Source organism: Hippocampus guttulatus, chromosome 18, assembly GCF_054856545.1.
Source record: "Hippocampus guttulatus isolate MCC_2025c chromosome 18, RoL_Hgut_1.0, whole genome shotgun sequence".
In the NCBI taxonomy this organism is placed as follows: domain Eukaryota; kingdom Metazoa; phylum Chordata; class Actinopteri; order Syngnathiformes; family Syngnathidae; genus Hippocampus; species Hippocampus guttulatus.
Genome location: NC_141278.1, coordinates 70,318 through 91,424, shown reverse-complemented (window position 1 = coordinate 91,424; position 21,107 = coordinate 70,318). Strand labels below are relative to the sequence as shown.

The 21,107-nt window shown below is 55.0% G+C and overlaps 1 protein-coding gene across 4 annotated transcripts; it reads left to right on the top strand.

Moving 5' to 3' along the window:
* The first annotated feature begins 232 nt into the window (after nt 1–232).
* On the top strand, nt 233–21,052 carry kmt2ba (lysine (K)-specific methyltransferase 2Ba). Of its 4 annotated transcripts, none has more exons than XM_086137335.1 (37): nt 233–661; nt 2,734–4,147; nt 4,223–4,395; nt 4,473–4,553; nt 4,722–4,878; nt 6,217–6,505; nt 6,765–6,826; nt 6,950–7,174; nt 7,263–7,360; nt 10,003–10,101; nt 10,509–10,622; nt 10,699–10,845; nt 10,919–11,011; nt 11,107–11,224; nt 11,379–11,498; nt 11,582–11,772; nt 11,843–11,944; nt 12,030–12,128; nt 12,904–12,980; nt 13,061–13,170; nt 13,238–13,317; nt 13,442–13,576; nt 13,690–13,848; nt 13,940–14,057; nt 14,196–14,274; nt 14,352–14,518; nt 14,603–14,767; nt 14,978–17,033; nt 17,258–17,365; nt 17,665–17,760; nt 17,834–17,928; nt 18,153–18,278; nt 18,413–18,665; nt 18,768–18,878; nt 18,962–19,045; nt 19,134–19,263; nt 19,917–21,052. In XM_086137335.1, exons 1-37 carry the CDS (start codon nt 359–361, stop codon nt 20,190–20,192), a joined length of 8,310 nt encoding a protein of 2,769 aa, XP_085993461.1. In that variant the 5' UTR covers nt 233–358; the 3' UTR covers nt 20,193–21,052. The 4 variants fall into 4 exon arrangements, with proteins under 4 accessions (XP_085993461.1, XP_085993459.1, XP_085993460.1 ...); XM_086137333.1 differs by having other exon boundaries at nt 9,439–10,101; XM_086137334.1 differs by having other exon boundaries at nt 18,413–18,878.
* The last annotated feature ends 55 nt before the right edge of the window (nt 21,053–21,107 follow it).

The following is a 21,107-nucleotide window of genomic DNA, read 5'->3' as shown; positions in this document are numbered from 1 at the left end:
TTAACATCAGGAAACGTATGCGCAATTATAAAATGATCTGACTGTAATGGCTCCCTTTGTTGTGTTAATTGGCCAATTGTATTCAAGTTAATTCACAAATTATAGTTGGTGACATGGATTATTTATACGTTTTAAAACGTTGCGAAAATAGTAATAAACGAAAGTGGTGCACGCCAACAACACAAACGGAGCAGCGAGGAGTAGTTTTTTCCCATGATGCACTTGTGCTTCCTTCCTATCTGGCGCCTTCTCGCCGAGAGCGGTCCAGATCCATCTTGCCTGTTCGTGTTCGCGTCCGCGGAGCTCGGCAGGCAGCGCGCTCGCGGTCTTTTCCCTCTTGCTGTCGTCGCGCTCAAAAATGGCGGCGCCGAGAGGCGGAAAGTCGTCGTCCGCCAACGTCGCGGTGGCTTCGGGCGGCCAGACAGCCGCCCGAGCTCGCTTCCCGGGCCGGCCGTGCGCGAGCCGCGTCGGCCGCCTGCGTCTGGGCAAGCGAAGCAAACGCGGAAGGCTGTGCTCGGATGACGGCGAGTCGTCCGGCGGAGGGCCGAGGCCCGTCAACATCGGCCTGGCGTGGAGCGACGACCCGGCCTTGCTGCGTCTGCTCGGGCTGGCTGAGAAGCATGCGCGGCGGACGGAAGTGGGCTTCGAGTCGAGCGAAGAGGTGAGCGAGCCAACTCAAGCGTCTTGTCAACAATATGTCTCACTTGGATCAATCGTGACAAATGGCGCTTGGGTGCACTTGTTGAGGAATTACAAAGGAGGTGGAAGCCCCTTTATACGTTAGCGGCAAAGTAGCTTTAGCTTCGGCGTCTTACGCGGACGAACGCTTAGTTCCGGTGCTTGTGCGGGGATTAAGTGTTCGTTTATAGTCCACATTGGCTGGTTTTTCACAAACATCGGTGTCCTTCGAAGCGGCACGAGGCGAAAACTTTGGCGGCTAGCGCCGGTTGTTGATGGAAACGAGCGCCGTGTAGTCAACTTTGGCCAGCTCGTGCGCTGAAATAAAAGAGCACGCAATGTCTTTAATTCGTTTTGGGGATTTGCTCATTTTTCGTGCCGAAAACGTCACAGTGGCAAGTTGGTCGTCATACTTCCCACGTTGGAGCTGTCAGCTGACTGCAGGACGGAAAACACTCTGAGCATGTACACGAGATTTTGGATATCCAGCTGGAATGTTTCTTTTTATTTTTTCATACTACCTGATATCCTTCTCAAACAGCCTCATATCCACTTTAAAGTCCATGCAATACATTTCACTGCACTAGTGCGACAACTCTGACTTACTAATAGTTTTTTGCACGACAGTGATCCCTCGCTATTTCGCTGTTCGTTTATCGCGGCTTCGGTGCGTCGCGGAATTTTTCAAACATATTCATAAAAAAAGTTGTTTTTGTTTAAGTCCGCAAACGGTTCGCGAGAAGCAGTGAAAGTTAGCAAAACAACAGTGAGTCACATAGAGCAACATATACAGTACATGTGGGCTGAGGGGGGGGCTGAGAAGATGTAAAGCCATGTTGATTGGCTGTGCATCTTCTTTCTGTCTTAACACGGTGGGTTACTCTTTGATCTTTAATCAGTGTCTTCAGTGTTGTTTACGATGCTGCTTGTGTGTGTGTGTGTGTGTGTGTGTGTTAGTGCGCTCTGCTCAAGCGCAAAGGCCCACGTCGAGCAATTTTTTAAAAAATGTATATGTTAATTGGTCGCTACTTCGGGGATTTTCGTTTATCGCGGGTGGTTTTGGTCCCCATTAACCGCGATAAACGAGGGATTACTGTACTACTACTGCAGTTAAACCATACTAACACGACTAGGCTCAACCAGCGTGCACTCGGAGCATCCTGCATCCTTCCAGTCGCACCAAACTGCACTAGTAGGGTTCACGAATTCTTGTTGTAGTATGCTAATATGAACTAGCACACAGTTTTGGCTCACAAATAACATGAGTAAAACAAAATCTCAATGGTAGCAAATAAATGCTCAAACATGAACGCAAGAGGTGTCTCTTTACTCAAACAAAATGCCAATGCAAAAGGCGTTTTGGCTGTAAAATGTGTGCCCGATGGATGACCAATGAAGAGGCTTTCAACGTTTTACTCTCGGCAATCAATTGACCCCGTTTTGGGCCGCAGTGGTGGAACACGCTGGCGTTCTCGGGGGGGGGGGGGGGGTGGTGTTGATTCATGTTCTGGAGGAGTTATCGTACCGTTATCCCAGATTGTTTGTGGTTCACTGTGAAAACCTGGGCAGTTATTGGATTGATGCTTTTTGTTTTCTTCAAACCGCCACAAGATGGCGGCAAACCCAATGCATCTCCACAGTAACCTTAGTCGTTACACGTCGGATATACAGTATAATAGATACGCATGAGTTTTGTTATATTGTCGGTCTCCTGATGTCGATGCAACGTTTGTTGTAATATTTGTTTGAAGTGTGAGATCGATGCGAGTTTTGTCTGAATAAGTCAGAGTACCATTGTATTTACTCAAGGTTATCTTATCTTGTCTTATAGGTAAGAGTCATGGCATCACTTGATTTGAACAAAGCATTGATGTCACGTGGACCGACATCCGAGCGGTTGACTTAAATTTTCTCACTGCTGGCAAAGCAAAAGAAAAAATGAAACTCGGATAAATGGTCAAGGCCCCCCCCCCCCCCCCCCCCCACAAGGTAGAATGATTGAAATCGGAACACAAACTAATCCATCTTAAACGGATCCTTGTGTTTTTTCTTCAGGAGGAAAACTTGGGTGGTTTTGGCACAACCACTGCTCGTTTATCCAGCAAGTTGAAGCCCCCCAAAGTTGCACAGCCTTCTGAAGTTGCGCAGCGTTCCGATGATGTGACGCCAACTCCCGCTACCAAATCTGTCATTGGGAAAACATTACCCAAGACCCCCAAAGCAACACCGATTGGGAAGATTGTATCGCAGGGCGCCAAAGAAGAGGATGGGCTGTCTGACGCGATTTTACCACCGAATTCCAAAGAAGGGCTGATTGGCACACTTGTACCGCGGCGCTCGAAAAAAGAATGGCTTGGCGTGAAAGGCCGACGAATGAAAGTCAAAGAGGCGCCAACGGAGATTTTTCAAGGGCAAGGCGGAACGTCAAAAGGCATCCAGGCCGGGGTCGGTGAAGCGGAACGAACCGAGGAAGTCCCGGCAGCCGAGAGTGCGGGGCGGGCGCTTGCGATGGCGGTCAAAATGCCGGGTGCCACCTCACCGCCGAGGCCCGCCAAGCGCGCCAGGCTGTCGGCGGCGTCCCTGCAGCGCGGCCGGAGGAAAAAGACGGCAAAGGACGTGGCCGCGTCCCCGGAGATTGGCGCGGAGACTGGCGCGCAGAGCGGGCCGGAAGCAGCGATGCCGCTGGAGGGCTTGTCGTCGCCTCCGCCGTCGCCTCCGCCGTCGCCGTCGCCTCCGCCGTCGCCTGTGTTACCTGAGCACCGCGTGTACAAACGACACTCTCGCAAGTGCTTATATGGCAAGCGGAAGAAGGTGAAAAATGCCACGCCCGCCACCACCGCAATCCGCAAAAGGAAGCGCATCAAGCACGTGTTTTACACCTACGTCACGGACCCCGGGCCCACTGCTGCGCCGGACCTCGAAGCCAGCTCTCTCGCGGAACAGCGCAACTCCTCGACCGTGACGACTGCGCGCACGTCCCGCGTCATCAAGACGCCCAAGAGGTTCTTGGACGAGGCCGCGGCGCCCTTCCCGAAAGGCCACTTGTCCTCATGGCTGAAGAGTCACCCGAAAGAGGAGAAGACCAGCACATCTTCGCAAGACTCCCTTTGCGTTGCCAAGTTGGAGGGAGACGCCGCGCCCGACGCAGCCGACGAGTCGTCTCCCCCGGCCAAGCGCCCCGTCAGAGCAATTCACGGCAGCAGTCGCCTGGACTTCTACAAGAAACTCAAGAGGCTTACCTTGAAGCTGGCAGAGAAGAAGAGAGGCCATTACGCCGCGCGGGTCGAAGACGATGACGCCTCACGTCCGGGCCGTTTAAACGTGGCCGCGAAAAAGAGGAGGAGGCGCAAGGCCAAACTGACCGTGGAGGAGATGGACTCGCCCGGAGTCGTCAGGAAGCTCGCCGTGTTCGTCAACAGCGACGCCAAGACGTCTTCGCAAGCATCCCCGGAAGTCGCCGGCAAGAATGGTAAGCGCCATCGGTTTCCTTTTCCTTTGGCGACATCGCGCGCCTACCCGAGCGTCCCCATTTACGTCTGCGCAGAGGCCGCGGGGAGCGGCGAGGCTCGTCCTGCGGCGCAGGCGCCGGATGCGGCCGCGCCCGGGCACCGCGCGGTGGCCCTGAGTGGAGCCAACAAGAGGATGCTGCACCTGCTCAAGAAAGCCAAAGTGCAGCTCATCAAGATTGACCAGCAGAAGCAGTTCAAATTGTCGCAGGTGCGCACCCCATTCCTTTGCTACACCAACGCACGTACGGTAAATGTGTCCTCATTGGGACTTTCACATATGAACAGTTGAGCTCGAGCGACACTCGCGCGACAGTGAGCGGGCGAAGGAAAAGGAGAGTCAACCGCTCTGCCAAACTGCATCCTCAGGTAATAAGCACATTTTCACTCTGTAGGAGTCTTTCAAATGCTTCAATTGGTCGTCAATGATGGAAACCAAAAGAAATACTGTGTATCATCGCCAGCTCGTCACGGAACGCGAAGCGGCATGTGGGTTCGCTCACTTTAAATTGTTGTCAACGTGATTTTGGATGATAGGAGCAGCCTCTGGGCGGGCCCAGGATCAAGCACGTGTGTCGGGCGGCGGCGGTCGCCCTGGGCCAGCCGCGGGCGACGGTGCCCGACGACATTCCCCGGCTCAGTGCCCTTCCGCTGCACGAGAGGGAGGGCATCGCCGTTTCCCCCGCGATGGAAGGTACGCCCCATGCACACGTGTTGCTCTTTTACGCGCCACATGAGACGGGGCCCCCGCAAAAAAAGTGCATTCCCGGTGCTCAACCATTTTCAGTCCCGCCTGATCCCCACTTGTGACACAAACCACGTAGATGAGCTTTTGTTTGTTTTCAACACTCAAACCAAGACACCGAGTAGACAAATCGGTAGAGGGCAGTTGAGACGGCATCAAAAATATCTTCACGTTAGTACATCACAGTGCACTCGTAGCAACAATAAAGTATAAACCCACCCCACCACCCCTTAAAAAAAAAACCCCAAAAAATCACCCATCCCAAAAAGACAAACCGTGCCTTGTACGCTCAATGTAGTTGTACGTCAATTATTTGCCAGCAAAAATATCTTTTGTCACACACAGATTAGCCACTGCCGTTGGAAAGCTTTACCCAACACTGGTCGATCGGCCATCACTCTGTATGAGGTGAGAAAGTGCTGTTTGACCATTAGGCTCGCTGCCCTGAAGCACACGTAGAGACAAACTTGCACCACATTAAAGAGGCCTGCGCTAAAATCCGCACGGATCTGTCCACCAAAGCGAATTCCATTTGATCATCCGCGCCGGCGACAGGACAGGAAAGACACTGAAATGGAAACCGCAAAGTTGGCATGCGCTGTGTGAGAAAAGATGGCCCGCGCTCTCCAAAATGAACGACTATTACATGACGAGAAGCTCGATTTTTCAAGGTATGCTATCGCATGCATCCAAAGTAAGAGTGGCAGCATGGAATTTTCAGGAATATGCATCTGCGCAAGTCCCATTTTGAATGCGAATAAAATGCCGCGGACCTCGAGCTCGGGCGAAGAAACTCCTCTCTAATATCCATGCCGCTCGCTCTCCTTTCAAAAAAAGAACACGGAATCTCTTCACACGCGGGCATTTTATCCAACCCGTTTGAACTCTCTTCCTCAAGTGCGTCAAGTCTTACTCTTGATCTTGTGTTCGGCCCCGACGGCGTCTCCAACGCGAATTTCATTTTACCGGCGCGGTTGCTCCTCAATGTTGTGTGCATCCGTTCATTGATATGATTTGGTGGACCCGGTTCTTCCTCTGTTCTTTTCTACATAAGAGTCCATCAATGCCACATACTTTGCTGTGTATTATTTGAACCAATCATCCTAGTGATTTTTATTTATTTCATACAAATTGACACACAACATTGTTAACGTTCTTGTGAAAGAATGCGACCTCCCCCCTAACCATAAATAAAAGCCGGCGGCCGGAACGTACCTCGCGATGCCTTTGAAATGTGTTTAGCGCCATTTTGAGCTCCCGTCCATCCGCTCCCTCTGCCGCTCGCAGATGTCGCAGACGATGACGACGATGACATCTCTGATGGAGGCGGGGCTGAGTGGCCGGTCTCCCGGGAACTCCTTCAAGAGCAGCGGAAGCAACGGCGGCTGCGCGGGTGGCGGCGCGGCCGCAAGTTCAAAAAGCGCAAGATCTTGAGCCGCTACAGGCCCGGCGGCGTGCGCTCGCGGCGCTGTGGCACCTGCAGAGGGTGCCTGGTGGACAGCGACTGCGCCAGGTGCGCCAACTGTCGCGACAAGACCAAGTTCGGCGGGCCCAACAAGAGGCGACAGTGTTGCATGTAAGCAAATATGGTCGTGTCCATCACATTAGGCGGTCACTGCTCTGTTTTTCCCGCCTCCTCCTCCTCCTCCCTTTCTTTTTTTGCTTCTTCTCCCTTGGTGGAGCTCGCGAGGGCCACTGCTACCCCAGAGTGTGAAGCAAAGAAACAATGCATATAAAATGCCATGAACATGCTACTTTATACAAAAGTAACTTTTTTCCATTCGCAAAAAAAAAAAAAAAAAAGACGGAGACATTTTGTGCTGTATTTTCAACAGATACAGGAGGTGTGATAGAATTGAGACCGCAAAGACAGAGCGCATCGTCAAACAATTTCAAGGTACGTATTGTTAAAAGTATATTCCTAGCTCTGGATGGTAGGCAGAGCTGACGTTTGAATGCTGGTGTCACACGAAGCAAAATAACGCGAGCGATCGTCACTCATCCGCCTCCATTTTGTCAGTGCGGGCCAGGCAGTTTTCGGGACCCGTGCCAAGCGGCGGCGACGGCAACTGGGGTGCCAGGGAGTCGAGCGCGAAGCTGTCCTTGGCGCCGACTAAAATCCGCAAGCATTCTTTGCGCGACATCACGCCGCGCTCCTTCAGCAATCTGCTGAAGTCGGACTCGGACGAGGAACCAGAGGAAGAGAGGGAAGAGTTCAAGGAGAAGAAAATGGCCGCTCGGCAAGGTAGATGACAACCTCAGTGGACCCTCCGCCCCCTTAAAAACAAAACGAAAACAAAACACGGCAACGGAACCATTTTGTTCTTTTTGAGATCTTGGACTTGGACTGTCCGTACGTGAGAACGTCCCCGTGGAAGCGGTGAAGCAGCGGCGGCCGTTTTCCAAAGGAAGCCGACCAAGAGCCAACAAGGTAATGTTGCCCGCAAGCGTCTTTCTTCTCGTGTAGCTCCTTTCGACTCCTGGGGTAAATTATTTGGAATGCGGTTTACTTACCACTACTTCTTGCTCTTGGTCTGCTATTATTTTATGCCAAGTCTGACAAATTCCCCACAGGACAACAACTTCCAAGTAATTTCCTTCCCAGGCCTCTTTTCGTATTTTGTCTCCCAATCTAAAATGTGCTGGGATTAGATACTTTAGGGAAAGTAGATGTAGATTTTCAGCGTTGAGCCTTGCTAACCCTTTTCCCCCTCTGCTTTTACTTGTTTGTTCTCAAACGTAGATGCTTCGAATATGTGTTTTTGTTGCAAATATGTCTTGAACGGGGTATTTGGACACATTTCACTTGCCAGTCTGGGGGGTGGGTGTCGATCTGGATTGTAGGAAAGCACATTAGCGGAGGATGAGATTTTTCCGCTTTTTTTCCCAGTCAAAATGGACCTACTTTATATTGTTCCAAATCCGTAAAAAAAATTCTGGGATGTCCGGACTTGTCTTCGGCAGATTCGGGGCTCGTAATGTTTACGGGTAACGTTTGCAAGCATCCATTTTGAATCCCGTTTTTTATCGCAAAGCGATAGTTTGTCGATTGGTCGCTATATCGGCAAATGCAAATCACAACCAATCCGCGTTCGCCTTCCTAAACCCCTTTCTCGCGAATGCCGAATGCTATCGAGACTCTTGACGAAGCGAAAGTGCGTCAGATAGATGCGGATCTGAAAAACACGTTTCGATGGGACTGGTTGGGTAGAAAGCTGACGGTGTCCCCGGTAGGAAAGAGTAAAGAGGAACCATTGTGCTCGTGTCGCATTTGGTGAAAAAGCTCGACGTCGCCGGTAAAGCTCCGTGTACAGTGTGCGACGATGTCATTCTATGCGCATCGAGAGGATGGATAGCTTCAGAGTCACGCAACCTCGGTGAAACACCGAAAAGCGACATTTCGACTGAAAAGTAGCTACTCGATCTCAAGCGCTTTTCGACGGCCTGGAGCGCGTGTCAAAACAAGAGGAGTTGGCTAAAAAGAGGAAGTGGAAAAAGACGGAGAGGACCAATAAGCTTTTAGCGCTTGCAAAAAAGCTTAAACTCAAGAGAGAATCAAGTAGTCCACCTCATGAAACTGTATCGTGTTTGTATATACTGTAAATAGACTTGATATCATAAAATACATTCCTAACCCATACGTAGTAAACGGTGTGGGACTTCACTATCACTGTATGAGGTAAGAATCAACAGCTTTTTATCACATTTACGGTACACGGCACTTTATGAATACAAATCTTAAATATGGCAGGGAATGCGTTTCCTTTTTTAGTTTGGATTTTGAGCAGCAAATTTGAAGGTACCTGTTGGTGCTCGCCAGGAACGCAGAAGCAAAATTGCACAAATTTTCACTTGAAAGAATAGTGAGCAATCTTGGGATGTTTTCCCGTTGAAGTTTCAAATCGCGTGTCACTTGAATACACTTCAATCTTCAGCGCGTTTAGTGCCACTTTTGGAAGTGGTCCCGGCCACGCCCCCTTGCGCTTTTTTCATCACGAGCCGCTCTCATCCCCGATTACAGTGGATCTTGAGTGAGACCGCTGTCCAAAGTAAACCAAAAAAAAAGGGGCTGTCAGGTCGACATGCAACCAGAAAGCAACATTGCGGAGTGACCGCAAGTCAGTCTTACGGAGCCGAGCTAATCAAAGAGCATCTTTTGCACTGTGCGGGCATGTCGGTGGCAGCGTACGCTTAGAATCATCCGATAGACTTGTCGGCGTGCTTCGGTAGGTGCTGCCGTTTTGGTTAGCGTGTGTGTGTGTGTGTATACTGTAATGTTCTCTGTTCTGTCCAAAGCCCGTGTACTCGGGTTATCGAGACGCGGATATAAAAACAAGCATGCCTCCGACCGTTCTCGTGTGGCTCTTCCTCACCCCGGCTAACACCGTGTCCCGACGACAGGGCTCCTTCCTTTGTCCGTCGCCACCGTCGCATGCGCCCGCCTCTATGCAAGTGTAGCTTTTGGAACCTGTATGGCTGGTTGGCTTAGGCAGTCCCCCTCCTCCGCAGGAATGGCCGAACACGGAAGAGGCGGCGCCCGGCGATACGTTCCCCTGCCCCGGCCCGCCCGGAAGCCCCCCGGCCAAACCGCAGCGGGAGCTCCGAGTACACTTATACCGGCTCCCCGATCCTCACCTGCGGTCGCCCCGGCGCCCGGATCCGCGCCGTAAACGATCGGAACCCCCCAAATTGACGCGGCCGCGCGCACCGCATGCCGTAACGCCGCAGCTCGTAACGCGGAACCAGCTTGAAACGCTGCCCCGTTCACGTGTGCTCGTGTTGCGACTGCATCCCTTGCCGCCGCCCGCGGCGCGCGGGCGCAAAAGCGAATCGCCGCCGCCCCCCCGAGGAAGTCCAAAGTCCTCGTCGCCCTCGGCTCTGACGGAGGTCGCGACCACGTTGCGCTTTGGAGGGGATGCGTTGTCGCAGCCGCGGCCCCTCCGCGCCTTGACCGACCGAGAGCTCGCCGCGGACGGAGCGGGCGGTGCCCGGGATGACGGCCAAGATGGACCAGAGGGGATGGGGCTGCAAAGGCCGGCGGGAACTGACCCGCGCTGTGTCCTTCCTTCCCAGAATGCCGCCGCCGAGGGCTCATCGCCCGTGGGGTTCCCCAATGGATTTCCCCAGAAGGGCCCGGCGCTCGACAAGACAAAGATCCGGGTGGATTTCAAGGTAGGCCTGGCTGTTTGCCTTTCAGATGACCGGGGTTCAGCAAATAGATTCCATATGGCAAAATTCAAGGTGAGAGATGGATGTATATGCGGTAACAATTCGGAGTGTTCCATGAACTCGCCGCGCGTGTTTTTGGGAAGGGAAGAGGAAAGCGCAGTAGCCGGAGAAAACTCGGGCAGACGCGGGGAGGCCGATATATGTTTGGGAACGATCATCCACTTGATGTAAATGAGGCACATTGCGATGTCACAATTCAGAACGGCCAACTCCTCCAGTATATTTTCAGAAATGGGCAGGTCGCAAAAGACGAATGGGTTGGTCGTCGGAATTACGCTTGCGGGCGGGCGGGCGGGCGGACGAGCCAGCAGAAATATTTCTCCTGACTTGAATCGACTCTCATCCGCCAGGAGGACTGCGCCATTCAAAACGTGTGGCTAATGGGGGGCCTCAGCGTCCTCACGTCCGTCCCCACCACGCCGCAGCCCGTTTGCCTGTTATGCGCCAGCAAAGGACGCCACGAGGTAAGCGGCCCCGAAATGCGGCTCCTGTCGGATCGGCGTCCTCCCGAATTCATTTTGTGCCGTCGTTCCCTCTCAGATGGTCTACTGTCAGATATGCTGCGAGGCCTTCCACAGCTTCTGCCTCTCTGCCGAGGAGCGACCGGCGGGGGAAAACCAGGAGAAGTGGTGCTGCAGACGCTGCAAGTTCTGTCACGTGTGCGGGCGCAGAAGCAAGCTGTCCAAGGTGCCCAAGCCGACTCGCGTTTGGCCGCGCGCGTTCCGCCTCCCGATATCAACTGAGCGAGATGTCTCCGCAGCCTGTGTTGCAATGCAGGGGCTGCCAAACCTCCTACCATCCGTCCTGCTTGGGACCGACGTACCCAAAGCCGATGAACTGCAGCCTACCATGGGTAGTCCGGACGCATTTATCAAAGCCGGGAATTTGAAGTCCTCGTTTGATTCACGTTTTGCAACAACGCTGTCGCCCGCCTGTCCGCTTTTCAAGCTCTGCATGACGTGCATTCGCTGCAAAAGCTGCGGAGTGACGCCCGGAAAGTCGTGGGAGGTGGCCTGGAACCACGCCGAGAACTTTTGCCCCGACTGCGCCGTTCTTCACCAAAAAGGTGAGCCACTCCAAACCGTTAACAAAACCGCCCTCTACAGACGGGAAATGACGTGAAGCGAAATCAAGCGTACGTGCAGCATTAAAACCCACCAATGCAATGGACCACGGGCCGATCCGCTATGACTCACGTTTGATGTGCGCCGCGCGCGCAGGTCACTTCTGCACAGTTTGCAACAAGTGCTACGACGACGACGACAGCGGCCAGCGGGCGCGGATGATTCAGTGTTTGAAATGTAAACACTGGGTGCATTACGGCTGCGAGGGCCTTTCGGGTGAGTTGCGGCGCAGAAGGATCCCCCGCCGGTCAGAAGTCCGCGTCGTGCGTTGATGCTTTCTTGATTTGCTCTTGTCGCAGAAGAGCTGAAGGGGCTGCTGTCCGGTCGAGCCCAGGATGCCGTCTTCACCTGCTCCCCCTGCCGTCGGCGCACCGGCGACGACGGGAGCCTCAGGGAACGTCTGCAGGGCCGACTGCTATTCGGCCTGCAAGAGGTGCTGGCGGGCCTCCTCGCCTCCGCCGCCACTCGGCACCTGGCGCGCTGTCCGTCGGTAGGCGTGCGGCCCGGCTCGGGGAGCTTCGGTACCCGATGGTCGCATTTAGCGAGCGCGTGTCTTTTAGTGTCGGGAAACCCAAAAGACGGAGCTCGCCGGGGATGCGGCGCCGGCGTGCGATCTCCAAGCCATGGACAGGAAGTTAAAAGGGGGCGGTTACTCGTCTATCGTGAGTATGAGCTCACTGGCGATAAACGATGACGCGCATGTACGGTTGCAACTCTGACCCCTTTGCGCTCTCTTCACCCACTCAGAAAGCCTTCCATGCCGATGTCGTTTCGGTGATGAGAAAGTGGCTCACGGAGGAAGTGGACAAAAAGCCCGCCGTTTGCGCCAGGGAACACTATGCCAAAGTAATCTTCCCACCTTCCAGGAGACCCTTTCCAATCATGCTCCGGGTGTCCTAATAACATGGGGACATGCTTTTGTCGAAATACCTCGAGGATAAAGAATTACAGCCCCATGACACGCACCCCCACATTAGTCAGTTTGAGTGAGCGACTGCGTAGCCCACCACAAAAAAACAAAAACAAAAAAATGCTGAGCCAATGGCAAGTCTGGTTTTTGTTAGGTGCGACGAGAGCAGCTTCTACTTGCCGCAGCAAAACTGCAAGAGCCCACAAAGACGGTGAACGCATTTTCACTCATGGAGGCAGCACTTCACGTACTTTCCAGTGCGTACTGTGCGTGGCGCATGGCCATCAAACACCAAAAAAAAACCACCCCCGTCGCCAGTGCGTGTACAACTTGACGAGCAATAGTTGGTCCCGTAAATTGGGAGCTAGCGCCATTGTTCATCTGTGCATCCAGCTAGACTATGTGCAACGCTACTAGTCTAGCTGGGGGGTTCAGAATAGTACGGCTTCAATGTGGGCCTGGATCTGAACCCAGCCGAGCCTCCCAAGTTAGGGCCGAAGAATTCAATTCGCCCCGTGGTTAGGCGACAGTAGGGTGGCAACGCAGAAGGCTTTGCTGAAAGACGCACGTTCACAAACGTCCATTTCAGGCCCATGAAAGATTGCCATTTCGTTTTCTTCCCGACGGCTCGACGGGCGGCCCCGCAGTCGAGTATTTGTACACAACGCATTGAAAGGTAAATGTCCCATAACGGTTGCCTCGTTCCCACAGTTGATGGTGCAAGTATTCAGCTGGCTTCCTCCACACCATCAAAACAAGTTGAGGTTATTTTCGGAGGACCTGCCGCGGTAAGCTTAGGACGCACTCGCCGGCCGCCGCGTTAGCTCCTCCTGCGCAATCTCGCAACACGCTTTATTCCGCTCTGCAGCGGAATGCTCCCCGAAGCGGTCGTCCCGCCGTCCAAGGAACACAGCTACGCGCAGTGGATGCAGAGGACATATCAGCAGAGGGACAGCAGAGGGACGGCGGCGGGGAAAGGTTTGGACCGTGTTCGACGGGGGGGGCTGCGCGCTCACTTGAAACAAAACGCTCTTATCCAACGCAGGTGTGATGAGCATCGTGGACGCTTTCAAAGATGGCCGACAGTGCGCATTGTGCCAGCAGTGTGGCGACTCTGCACCCAGAGTAGGCGCAAGCTGCTTTTTGCTTTGTCGTTGCGGCGCGTTGAAATTGATCGAAAGATTTGATTCTTTCTTTCTTTGGATTATTTCCCCCCCCCCCCCCCCCCCCCCCCCCCTTGTCTTGCCAGGACGGCGGACGACTGCTGTACCTGGGCCAGAACGAGTGGGCCCACATCAACTGTTGCATTTGGTCCGCCGAAGTGTATGAGAACAACGGCGCCCTCCGCCAAGTCCACACCGCCGTCCACAGGGGCCGCCACCTGGTACGCCGAAAGAACGCCGATCGGTTACCGCAAAGGGAGACGGAGTCGCGCGTTCCCCTCGTTATTGCGCAGAGAATTCCACACTTTGAGATTGATTTGTGCTCTTTGGTTAGCGTTGCGACCGCTGCGGGCTGTCGGGGGCCACGGTGGGCTGCTGCCTCTCCACCTGCCAGAGTAACTTCCACTTCATGTGCGCGCGGGCCCACGACTGCGTGTTCCAGCGGGACCGCAAGGTCTACTGCTACAAGCACACGGATCTCGTCACTGTGGCGGTGTGTGTGGCGGGGGGGGGGGGGGGGGGGGCGCAATCTACTACTTTGAAGGTTGAAAATCTTTTTTCAACTCTTTGCCAATTTTCTTCAGACCGTGTCAGGGGAGGCATTTGAAGTGTCACGGCGAGTCTACGTTGACTTTGAAGGGATCACCCTGAAGAGGAAGTTCCTCACAGGCCTGGAACCCGAATCCATTCAGATGACCATCGGTGCGCTTCTCGGCATATTCTTTGGTCGCGCGGCACCGCGAGCTAGAGCGCCGCGGTTCTCGTCGTGTTGTCGGCATACTTTCATCGTGCCGGCGGACACGAGCCTATCGGGACTCCGATTGTTCTTTGTCTTTTTAGGGTCTCTGCAAATCCACAAACTCGGCGTGTTGTCAGAAATCTCATCAAACGGAAGGATGTTATACCCCGTCGGATACCAGTAAGCGGACCTCCGCGGGAGGGCGACTTGACGGCGTTGAAGATGAGAAACGCCTTTCTCGTACCGTTTTTGCGCAGGTGCTCTCGCTTCTACTGGAGCACCGTGGATCCGCGCAGACGCTGCAAGTACACCTGTAAGGTGACCGAAGTAAGTAGCCCCCTGCCCGGCGAGGAACACGAGCTCCTCGCCAAGTGCGATCAGGAGCAGAATCAAACCATCGTCCACAGTCCCACCTTACACCAAGGTAAGGGTCCCTTTTACTTTGTGCCATGACTCTTGGATGGCGTCCAGATGCCTAAATGCGTATGATGTCGTGCCCCCACCCCAGATGCGGAGACTCTGGACAGTCTCAGCGGCTCATCCAGCCCGCTTTGTTCTGCCACTCCATCGCCCAGCTCCAAAGTGCTCAGTTGCTCGCCTGGACACAAGCACCACGGCTTCTCGCAGACCAGGAGGCCCGCAGGGGGATCTTCCCGACCCCTCCCATCACCAGGTATACAACGGCGTGCCCTCGGCGTTGCGCGCGGTTTTCTCAAGGCAGCCGAGACGAACTGGAAAATGATCAAAAATAGGAAAAAGCAAAGTGACGCAGTCAGTCCGGGCAGGGACACGCTTTTCTCGCGATTTCGGGACATGATGGGTGCAGGTTTGAAAGCCCGTAAGTCGGCGGAGCGTCTCGAGCCAACCGCGTTCTTCTTTTCAGGTTCGGCATCCTCCAAATCGCATCACATGGTCACTCTGCGTGACCTGGAGGGCACCCGCCGCCGTCGAAGGAGCCGCCGCAGTCCCTCCCCGACCGACGGCGGCCCCGTCCGCACCCGCTGCGCTCACTTCGGCACCCCGCCGAGGTCTTCCAACTTTGCGCCGACCTCTCCTCCCCTGTCGCGATCCGACTCGCTCTCGCCGGGCTGGGGCTCCCCGCCTCAAACCGCGTCCGGCGGGTTTTCGCCTCGCCGGGGCTCCCCAAAGGGCGGCCGCGCCTTCAGGACGACCGCTTCGGCGGCCGCCGAGGCTCCCCAACGCTCCTTGGCGTCGTCCGAGACGGAGGACGCGGCGGCGGCGACCGCAAACGGGATCTCGCTCGCTCCCGACAACGCCGACGGACGCTCGGAGCTCCTTCGCGCCACGTTCGACGCCCAGGTTGCGGTCGCCTCGGTTCTCGACGCCGAGCTGGAGTTTGACGACGCCCCGCTGACCCGGAACGCGTTGCCAGATGTCGAAATCCCGGAGCCGGACTCCGAGGACGAACACCGCGGCGTCACGCTTCGGCGCAGCGTGGTGCGCGAGGCCGCGGGCGGCCTCGCGCGGACCTCGGCCCCGCCCCCCGCGCCGTCCATTTCGCAGTTGGACGGCGTCGACGACGGCTCCGACAGCGACCGCGGCGAGGGGCCCGACGAAGCGGGACAAATTCACGCCGGCGTCGGCTCGCCCACGAAGCAGCTGACGGTCGCGCTCAGGAGGTTGGAGTCCACGAAGGCGGCGGAACGCGGTACGAGCGCGGCGGGCCGGTTAACGGAAGCTCTCGCGGCCCCCGTTTTCCTTGACGATTTTGATGTGGTGCAAAGCGAGGAGGTGCCGGTCGACGGTGCCGCTTGGGCCCAGGACGCGTCTGTCGAAGTAGCCGGCGGGAGTCGCGCGGCCGCCGAAGATGTCTCTCTGGCGCGCGCCGGCAACGCCCGAGCCGACGACAACGACGGCGCGTCGTCGGCGGGCTCCGCCGAAGGCTTCAAAGATGACGACAAGGACCCCGACTATTCTCCCGAGCGCCGAAACGTGTCGCACTCGCCGATGAAAAGAATCCTCGTGAAAAACGCGCGCCACACTGCCAAAATGAAGCGCTTGATGACCGAGCAGAGCGGCCCTCCGCACCAGCGGAAGGTCACGGTGTCGCCGCCCCCCGCCTCGCTTCAGGTCGTCAACGCGGCGACGGTGTCTGCCGTCGCCGCGCCCGTTCTCTTCAACGGGGTAAACGCTTTAAACGTCCAAGCCGCCGCCGTCCCGCGAGGCAAAGCCGTCGCCGTCGGCCCGGACAAGCACGCGGCGTCGTCGTCGTCGGAGCGGCCTCCCCAGCCCGTCGTTCCCGCGCCGGCCGCGGCCCCCGCCGTCGCGCCGACACCCCAGGTGCTCCTCGTCAACAGTGAGGGTCAAATCCTCTTGAAGAACCCTCGAAGCAACACTTACCAAGCGCTCAACACCAGCTCTCCCACTTACAGCAAGATAAGCCAGATTGCCAGGATGCTCCATAAGGGCGGTCAGGCCTTGAGGCGACCCATCCCTCACGTCACAGTCAAACCTTGCCCCGGCGCCCGGCCCCCCGACGTCTCCTCTACTCCGGCGCCGAACAGCAAAATCATCTACCGAGTGGTGCCCATCAAACGCATGGCGAGTCCCCCGCCGGCCGTCACCGTGCAGCGAAATCCCGCCTCGGTGCTGTCCGAGGCCGAAACGGCTCGAGCCATTCTGAGCAGATCGCTGGAATCCCAACGTGACGCCCCGAGGACCGAGCCCATCATCCCGAGGGACGGCAAACCCCCGGCGCCGCCGTCTCCATCTCGAGACGCCCCTCGTCGGCCGGCCGAGTCCCCGAGCGTCGAGAGCGGCGCGCCGGCTCGCGACCCGCGGACGACACCCGCGCCCCCGCCTGAACCCGAGGTGCGCGTCAAGCTCCCGACCGCCATCCCTCAGAGGAGGAAGAGAGCCAAGATGGACGTCCTGAACGAGCCGCCCTCCGGCGATCACCAAGACCATCCCCGGTCCAGGTCGGTGCCACCGTCACCTTGAATCAAAGCCGTAATACCGACGCCGCGCACAAAGAACGATTGTTGCAAAATGACATCGGGGCCAGAATGTGGTGTGAATGAGCGCTGTAATATTTGATGCGCAACGATCGTTTCACGCGGCGACGCGTCTTTCACAGGCGCTCTTTCACACACACACCCGTGCCCCAAAATTGTGACACAAGTATTTGTCTGCCTTCACACAGAACGCAGCAAAGGCCCGACGTGGCTGCGAGCGTTTCGGACCACGGCGCCGCATCCCGCAATTTGAAAATAGGCGCCGGGCGCCGACGATTCCTTTCAAGCCGGGAGAAGTAAGTGCATCGCCGACACACGGATGGCGTCCCGCCTCTGTCGTGCTTTGGTGCTATTTCCCAAGACGTTAAAATGCCCCCCGCCCGCATCGGGGATGGAAAACTTGTCAAGGAAAGTACAGTAGCCCCTTTTTGGGGCTACTATACTTTCCTTGACAAGTTTTCTTTCTAGCAGATGGAAATCGCGTGATTGGTTTTAGTCTTTGCAAGTTCACTTACCGACAGAATGCGGGCGCCGTTGGCATCGGGTGCAAAATGGGCGGCCAAACTAAGCTGCCAACTCTGGTTTGTTTCCACAGACGTGTCAAAATAAAAATGCAGCCTGTAAAAGTTGTTCCCGATGTGGACAAGGAGAATTTGAGAACGATGGCGCCGCCCCTGCCGATGTCCCCGAGGTCGGCTCGTCGTTAACAAATGAAAGAGAAAAAAAAAGGGTTGTATTTCCATTGCGTTGTGTTTTCTGCTCAGACCTCATGACGTGGAGCGTCTCGGCTGTCGGGCTAGCGCACACAAGTGGGTCAGCGCTCGTCACGCAGACTTAGCCGAATGGGGGCCGCTTGCAGGTTGGTCCCTTTAACGCCAGAATGTTGTCAGCCTCCGACAGGCTCGTTCCGATCGTAGGTATTGACGCTTTGATTTCAGGGGTGTATTTGAACGATGCGTTTCACCCGGGGTGTAGCCCGAGATGTTTAAGGCAAAAAAAAGTCAAATGGTGACTTCGGCCATCATTTTATGGGGGTTGACGATACGTAAACGTGAGTAAAGAGCACACCGTTGAATTTCTTAGGTTATAGTTCCGAAGATGAAGCCCCTTTGCCCAAACACAAGAAGAGGATCTACATGAACCAGCCTCACCTGCGCTTTGAAATCACCAGCGATGACGGCTTTAGCGTCAAAGCTGACAGCATCGAGGGTAAGAATGTTTTCCGCACACGCACACCGGAGGATAATCGCTCGGGATAATCTTTACACGCATCCGACGATTGAGCTTTGGCTGACTTTGATCACGCGGAAGAGAGAGAAAGCTTCAATGTCTCCCCCCGCCAGTGGCTTGGCGCGCCGTGATCGACGACGTCCAGGAGGCGCGGGCGGCCTTCCGCCTGGGGCAGCTCCCCTTGGCCGGCATGAGCGGGCCGCGGGTGCTGGGCGTGGTGCACGACGCCGTCATCTTCCTGCTGGAGCAGCTGCGCGGCGCCGGCGACTGCAAGAGCCACCGCTTCCGCTTCCACCGATGCGACGGCGTCGAGGAGGAGCTGCCGCTCAACCCCAGCGGCTGCGCCCGCGGCGAAGTCTACGCGCGGTGCGCCGCGCCGCGCCGCTCTCTCCTCGGACTACTGCGCTCGCATTTCATTTGGCGCGACGCGCGCAGGCCCGATGAACGTCTTTTGCGTTGTGTGGACAGGAAAGCGACATTCGACATGTTCGACTTCCTGGCGTCGCAGCACCGAGCTCTCCCCGACTCGGTCGGCGCCTACGAGGAGGAGGACGACGACTTTCCGCTCAAGTCTTCCAGGTCAGTTGATTGAACGCCGACGAAAGGGCAAAAAGACGGCAATGGCCTCGGGGTCACGGCTCGCCGGCGAACTCGTCCACCAGGCGCGCCACCAGCAGTGAGCTTCCCATGGCTATGAGATTTCGACACCTGGAGAAGACTTCCAAGGAAGCCGTCGGCGCCTACAGGTGACGCGACCGCGGGCCGAACAAAGTCTCGCAACGCCGTCGGATGGACTCGCCCGACGTGAACCCGCCCGCCCGGCTTTTCCCGCAGGTCTCTCATTCACGGCCGAGGGCTTTTCTGCAAGAGGAACATCGAAGCGGGAGAAATGGTCATCGAGTACTCGGGCGCGGTCATCCGCTCGGTGCTGACCGATAAGCGGGAGAAGTATTATGACAGCAAAGTGAGTGGATCGGAGAACACGCCCGGCCGCCGTTCGTTCGCGCGCCGCGCATCTCCAGAAAAAAAGTCGCAAAACTTGGACTCCACCGTTTCAAACTAAATCACATATCGAATAGGATGCGTGCTGTTTAGTCACCAAATTTATTTGGAGATTCTGGATTTTTGGAAAATCCAGTTTTGAAAAATAAATCGCTATATCTGATACTTTCATTCAAAAAATGCAAATAAATCCCTTTTTTTTAAAATTATAAATCCCTCCTAAAAGAAATCACATTTGGGAGAATGATGAAAAGAGAGATGTTTTTAAAAGGAACTACCTACTTGAAAATTCAAAGTGAAATAAATCAAATTTGGAGAGTTAAGCTTTAAAAAAAAAAGTCACCATTTTTAATCATTTTAAGACTTCAAAAAACGCAATTTGGAAATGGCATGATTTTATTTTGTCTTACGACAAGGTTGGTGATGAAATGCTTTTTTGTTGATGGATTGGGCAAAATGCACCCATGTCACTTGGGAGATGCTTGCCTCGAAGACGGCAAGCTTTTGACTCCCGAGGACCGAATCGTTTGAGACGCGGACGGCACGGCGCCCTTTGGGGGCGCGCGCTCGGCCCGGCCCGGCCCGGCGGCGCTGACGTTGCCGTGCTTTTCCCAGGGCATCGGCTGCTACATGTTCCGCATCGACGACTTTGACGTGGTGGACGCCACCATGCAGGGCAACGCGGCGCGCTTCATCAACCACTCGTGCGAGCCCAACTGCTACTCGCGCGTCATCAACGTGGACGGCCGCAAGCGCATCGTCATCTTCGCGCTGCGCAAGATCTACCGCGGCGAGGAGCTGACGTACGACTACAAGTTCCCCATCGAGGACGACGAGAGCAAGCTACGCTGCAACTGCGGCGCGCGGCGCTGCCGCCGCTACCTTAACTAGCCGCCCGAGGTAGGAATCGCCCGCCGCCGGTGCATCGACATCCGTAGAGTCACGTTTTACAACAAGAAGCGGACTTTGGTGTGCCGTCCTGGCTGGAATCTCGACCCATGGAGCCATAAGTCAATCGCAGACTATTTCTAGAATGCGCACAAGGCCAAGCGATGTTCTTTTTGCCTATTCCGCCTCCGTTTGTGTTTGTTTGTTTGTTTTCTCGCAGGGAAATAGAGTATTTATTGATTAGGTTCTGTTCGCGGGTCCCATGCTTGAGTGTCTCCGTTTCTTGACCGGGGTGCTGGTAGAGTTGAAATCGTTTTAACCGTACTCTCAGAAAGGCTACTTTTATCCCGCAGTCTTCTTGTTCATTTGCTGTGTTTTAAGGGGAACTACTTTTTGCACTGTCCCTCGATGGGCTTTGTTTGTTTTGTGTATCGGAAGAATGTTTATAGAATTGAATGCGTTTGTGCTTTCGCCTTTCCCTTTGGAAGGCGGGCTTAAAATGGCAGTTTGACTTTTGAAGTGGGTGACATTTGCAGCCACATCAGTGTTCCCGCCGTGTGCGCTACCTCAGATTGAAACATTTTGTCCTTCCTTGTTCCAAGACGTAACTCGACATTAATTACTGACATTTGATTTAACCGCAGTTTGTAGTTCAACGACCGCCGTTGTTGTTTTTGTCCAAAGACTCGGCTTTTTGACACGTTTGTTTTCCCCACGTTCGGAGGCCGGGACGAGTGGCGTATTCGCCTTTCTGCTTTGTACATAGTTGTATAAAAGGTCTTTCTAAACCTGTTACATATTTTTCTACCTGCATTTTGTTTGTTATTTATGTTCAATAAACCTTTTACATGTTCCAAGTTAAATTTGTGCTCAAGTTGGCTTTTTTTTAAATGTAGAATCAGATAGGCAAAAGAGGAA